The sequence below is a fragment of the Chionomys nivalis genome, chromosome 9 (genome assembly GCF_950005125.1).
Source record: "Chionomys nivalis chromosome 9, mChiNiv1.1, whole genome shotgun sequence".
Lineage (NCBI taxonomy): Eukaryota > Metazoa > Chordata > Mammalia > Rodentia > Cricetidae > Chionomys > Chionomys nivalis.
The window spans coordinates 46,170,872-46,176,871 of NC_080094.1; the positions used below are offsets into that span (position 1 = coordinate 46,170,872).

General features: G+C 47.9%; 1 protein-coding gene across 1 annotated transcript in view; it reads right to left on the reverse strand.

Annotated features, from left to right (window-relative positions):
* Positions 1-2,936, reverse strand: part of Mertk (MER proto-oncogene, tyrosine kinase) — a 101,778-nt gene extending 98,842 nt beyond the window's left edge. Inside the window, exon 1 of the mRNA XM_057781866.1 lies at positions 2,755-2,936. Coding sequence (XP_057637849.1) covers positions 2,755-2,809 — 55 coding nt within the window. The 5' untranslated portion in view covers positions 2,810-2,936. The remainder of the gene's footprint in view (positions 1-2,754) is intronic.
* Between the last annotated feature and the right edge of the window lie 3,064 nt (positions 2,937-6,000).

Consider the following 6,000-nt stretch of genomic DNA (forward strand, 5'->3'; position numbering starts at 1 on the left):
AGACAAAACACACACAGACATGAAATAAAAATAAACACATCTCTTTTTAAAAGTTGTTCAGTGTGAGGAAGGTGATATAGAGGTTACCAGATCAGCAGGAACAGGGGGAAATGACTAGATATGAATCGGACAGGGAGGCAGAGGCTCTGGAAATCAGGCGAGGAAGAGGAAACCATTGAGGATGCTTCATTTGGGGACAGCGCAATTGGATGCAATGAAATGTCCAGTTCTGGCTGTTGTGTGGGAAGTTGCTGGGGTCCATGAGTATGCAATGTCCCAACTCATCTTTTCTACCTGGCAATCTCTTATGACTCACTAGTCCTCTTTCCAGAATTATCTAGAGACTCTTTCAAAAAGAAAGGCTTAAAAGCATAATTATAAGCTGGAGAAATAGCTCAGTGGTTAAGAGAACTGACTGCTCCTCTAATGGACCCATGTTCAATTCCCAGCACCCACATGGTGGTTCCATACCACCTGTAACTCCTATTCTAGGGGGTCCAATGCCCTCTTCCGGTCTCCTTGGGAACCAGACATGCACATGATACACAGACAAACATGCAAGCAAAACATCCATCCAGTTTAAATTTAAAATAATAATAATTCAAAACATAACATTGTAAATTTAAAAATAATTATGTCTTAGCCGGGCGGTGGTGGCGCACGCCTTTAATCCCAGCACTCGGGAGGCAGAGGCAGGCGGATCTCTGTGAGTTCGAGACCAGCCTGGTCTACAAGAGCTAGTTCCAGGACAGGCTCCAAAACCACAGAGAAACCCTGTCTTGAAAAACAAAACAAAACAAAACAAAAAAATTATGTCTTGCTCACCACCTTAAGGAACTTTACAAAAATCCATTCACTCATTTATTAAAATAAACACTGCTTATTTCCAAATAGCAATGGAAGTTGTTTTAAAAAAAATGGCTATAAACAACAGAACCGCTTAGAGTTCTCTTTGGGAAATGTTTAAAATTCATTGGAACATCTGTTTTCAGTGTCAATTTAAGAATTCAACTATTTGAAAAGCCCGGTTTGCTCTCAGGGCTTACAGTTCTCAGTCACGGACTAGGGCATCAGACTGGCTTCACTTTTATGCACCTTCAAGTCTCCTCCTCCTTGTTCTTTCCCTCCCCTGCTAGAGAAAGATGCCCCGCCAGCCCCACCTCCCACTCTGATCTGGGACAGAGCAGAGAGGAAGGATCGGAACATCTGAAATGCTCCTTCCTCAGCAACTCAATTCTGTTAGGAGAAAAATACGGAGAAACGTACATTCTTCCTTGGTGTGAATTTTAAGACTGTCTGTGGTTATCCGACTAAATCTATCAATTACAAAACTTCATCATCAAAACTTTTTCAAAATTCAGAAAATATAGCATAGCTTTTAAAGCATTCAACAAAAGCTTTGGTTCCTATTACTCCTCCGGTGCTCACCACATCACCACACAGAACGCGGTGTGGCTGGCCAGCACCAGCAGCGAGCACACCCGACTTGCAGCAGATTAGGAGTAGACCTGGCAGAAAGGCTGAGGAATTTTTGAGGATTTGGTGATGGCGAACAGAGCCCTCTCAGTTCTTTGCTTGCCTTTGGCTCTCGATATTTGTTTCAAATTGTCATGTTGCCTCAAACTACAAATCGCTTCTGTAATTTAGTGCGCAAGAAGAGAATTCTTCAAGAAATGTAGCACGAATAATAAAAACCGAGAGACAGAAATTGGGGTTCAACCTGCAAACTAGAAAAGCAGAGCAGCCAAGCCACTAGAGAAGTCTTACCTCTACCAAGGCTGGGGGACCGCTTTTCTGATTTTCAGGTTGAACCCCAATTTCTGTCTCTGGGTTTTTATTATTGTGCTATAAAGAAATGCTCACTTGAGCAAATGAACTTTGAAAGGAAGAACGAGGTTTGTAGCTAGACTGTAAACCGAACTTCACAGGTATTCTTAAAAGACAAACTTTAGTCAACCAGATTGGAGAGCAAAAGAGATAAAACCACATTTTGACTGCCCTTTTAGGGCAGGGGCAATATCTGAAACGTGCTGATTTAGTCATCCAACCCCCCCCCCCCAATTTCTTTTGGTAAAGCCTGGTTCATTTCTTTCCCAGCCTCTTCACAAAGTGTCATCTGTTGGAGAAACCTGCCGTACTTGTTTGTGCTAACCAATCCTTTGTGTCACGTTGAAACTCAAGTGTGAACACTTTAGCAGGTCCGAGATGAACGTAGAAGCTACCCAAACACAACAGATTCTGCTCCACAGTAGTAATGGTGAAAGGCTTGTGTGTCGTCCCCCTCTGATCTTTTCCAGGCCTCTACTCTCACAGGCTGTCCCTGCAGCTCACTAGAGCCCGGTGGAGAAGCCAAAACCAGTCTTTCCCTGGCGGGACAACCAGCCTCAGTCCAACGCCACCCGCTAACAGCGACACCCAACTTTCGCAGCCGCTCACTGGTTTGCGGCGTGAGATTGCCTTAGGCACCCTGGTCTGTGACTCGCAGAAATCCCGCCAAAGCGCGGCCAGGCCACTGGGCAGTGTTGAGGGGAAAGTTTTCGGCGCATGCCATACTAGACCTGAGTGTTGCGTTCCACACAGGTTCTAACTTAGTGCTCCCAAAGCGACTCGTTACCCTCTGTGGTAACGCGGAGCCCTTTGTGCCCACGGGTGCTGGTTCCACTAGGACGTGCACCCCGTTATCCGGCTGGGGATCCCCCAGGACCCTCGACGGCTAGCTGGAGTTGCAGCAGACCTTCGGGACCTCGCACTCACCTCTGCAGGGCGCGGGAAGCAGCAGCAGCCCAAGCAACAACGGGGCCAGAACCATCGCGGAGCCCGTGGATCTGGAAGTTCTCTCTGGACAGATGCACCGACCCACAAAGTCCCGAACTCGCCGGTGGCCGCCCGAGCGAGCGGGTGTAGCGCCGCAGTCCCGGCCGCCGAGGCAGCAGGCGCCGAAGTGGCAGCGCCGAGTTCTGGATCACTGGCGTTGTAGGTTGGAAAAGGGAGGCGGGCCCGGGGCTCAGGCCTGGGCGGGGCCAGCAGGTTACTGTGGGCAGGGGGCGGGAAGAAGGAAGGGCAAAGAAGGAAGGAGGGAACTAGAGAAGGGGGGTGGACCCAAGGCCTAGCCCTAGGGAGGGTGGAAGGGCGGGGCAGAAGCGAGTGAAGCTAGGGTCGATCCCAGCAGGTCACCCAGACCTGAGGGTGTGGAAGACTAGAGGGAGGTGCTGGAGAAGGAAAGGAAGCTAGTAGCGAGAAAAGGAGGGCCACTATCTTGGGCTACAAGGACTGAGAGACCGAGAGGAAGTAAAGGGTACTAAGAAAAAGCATGATCGAGAAGAGAGAGGGTCTCTGGCCACCCGGCAACCTCGGAGTCTCATTTTGCTCACTTTGTGGGGGTAGGAAGGGCTTGGAAACAGGAAAGGGAGAGTTTAGTGGCGTGCATAGGATGCAGACCCCACATCTTTAAGGGTTAGTGAGTCCAGCTGCCTTGGGACGACAGCAACCCTGCAGTCCAGGCTCTCCTGGCTTGGGAGGCGCTAGCAGCAGTGTTATAGAGTCTGTGGCCACAGTGGCAGTATACCCTGCTGAGCCGGATCCTCCTCCAGGCTTCTGAGGAGCAAGAGCGGACCCTGGCGTCAGAAGTTTGCAGCATCCACCAGAGAAGCTCGCTAGGGAGAACGAAGCCGAATCCCGAAAGAAGTCTAAGAGAAGCAGGGAGATGATGAGGTCTGATGAAAGTGTGCAAAGCAGGGGTGGAAAGGAACAGTGCTGGAGTGGGAAAGGATGGAAGGTCCCAGACAGCAGCAGCAAACTGAATTCTGTTGTAAATCGCAAAGAAATAAAAGGTACTTTTTCTAGCCACCACAGTGATACCTTACATTTTATACAATGCTTTCTTAAAGGAAATAGAACGATTTGTTTTGAGATGAGGTCGCTTTAGGGCCTAGAGTGAATCACCCTAATGAATTTAGAATATTTATTACTGAAACTAAGGGTAGGCAGACAAGCACTGTGATACAATCAGCTCCTGGTATCTCTATCCCGGGAAGACGCCAAACCAGAAATAAAGGATTAAAGTCCCATGATTGGTGATATAAGAGAGCCCAGTGTACTGGGGACAGTGCATCCCTACGTAGGTAGTCCTGGGATGTATAAGAAAGCAAACTAAGCAAGCCAGGAGGAACAAGCCAGAAAAGAGCATTCCTGCACGGTCTCTGCTTCAGTTCTTGCCTGTAGGTTCCCGCCTTGAATTCTGGCCCTGACTTCCCTGTAGCATGAATAATAAAAACTCAGAGACAGATATTGGGGTTCAACCTGAAGATCAGAAAAGCAAAACAGCCAGCCACTGGCTCTTACCTCTACCTCAGTCCGAAATGGCGATCCTTTTCCCAGGAATCTCAGAATGAGACTGTGCATGAGAGCTGTCTCCTCCTGTTTTATATTCCTCTCTAGTGCTGGAATTAAGGCATGCAACAATTACCACCCAGCCTCTATGGCTAACCAGTGTGGCTGCTGGGATTAAAGCTGTGTGCCACCACTTCACAGCCTGTGTGGCTGACTAGTGTGGGTGCTTTGCACTGACCTTCAGACAAGCTTTATTTATGAAAACACAAATGAAAAGCCACTACACTTCCCCACATGATGGACTTCAGCTGTAAGCTGAAATACATTTGCTTTTGGTCACGTTTATCACAGCAACAGAAACCTACCTAGGACAAACAGGGTCTTGCTATGTTACCCAGGTGGGATTTGAATTCCTGGCTCAAGCAAATACCCTGGCCTTCTGGGTACTAGAACTACATGTGCGTGCCACTATGTCGTGCTTAAATCTCACTTTATTTTCCTTTAAAGACAAGGTCTTGGGCTGGAGAGATGGCTCAGTGGTTGAGAGCACTGACTGCTCTTCCAGAGGTCCTGAGTTCAATTCCCAGGAACCACATGGTGGCTCACAACCATCTGTAACGGGATCTGGTGTCCTCTTCTGGCCTGCAGGCATACTTGCAGGCAGAACCCTGTATACATAATAAATACATAAATCTTAAAAAAAAAAAAAGTCAAGGTCTCACTATTTAGCCCTAGTTGGCATAGAATTCACTTTGTAAACCAGACTAGCCTCAGTTTCACAGAGATCCATTTGCTCTGTCTTCCAGTGTGCTAGAATTAAAGGTGTGTACCATCGTGTTCAGCATAGATCTGCCTTTCTTTTTTCAGTTTATCGTTTTTTATGTGTGTGGCTGTTTTGACTGCATGTTGTGTATGCCTGGTACCCTTGGAGGTTAGAAGAACATATTGGATCTCCTGGAATGTAGTAACAGGTAGTTGTGAGCCACCAGATGGTTTTCTGCAAGAGCAACAAATGCTTTTAACCACTGAGCCAACTTCCCAGCTCCAAATCTGACTTTGTTAATGAGACCTACCCTGTACAGTACTGTTTTACAGGCTACCATAGATGCAGTGGGAATGAAGCAGTGGCCAGTTCACTAGGTTCCTGGATTTGGACAGCAGAAATGGATTATCTTTTCTCTGTAGTCTCTGTCTTCAACCCTGGAGGGACTAGCACCTAGAGCGACCTCAGCGAGACAGAACCTGGGAATCTGTGGCCTGGCTTTGTGCACCAGCATTGCTGAAACACAGCTGTTCATGTGCATATCGTTTGTGTGATTTTGCACTGAAGCAGCAGGGTTGAGTAGTTGTACTGGAGATTATATGCTTCCAAAGCCGTATAATCCGGTCTTTTACAATGTCTGCCAACTCCTGGTCTAAAGGTTAGTCCATTTCCATAGCTGCTGCCTGCACCGGCATGCTTCGGAGACAAGGGCTTCGGATCAAAGGATCTAGAGAAGCTTAGAGAAAGTCTGGTATGGGAGCTCGCAGCTCCAAGAGTGAGCCATCTGGTGAGTAAGGTAGATGCTGATGGCCTGAGTGACCCAGCCTCAGAGTGGCTCTCGAGGTGAAAACAATGTCAAGTCTACCCTCCTGGGGAGGAGCCACAGGCCAAAAACTCTTCACAGTAGA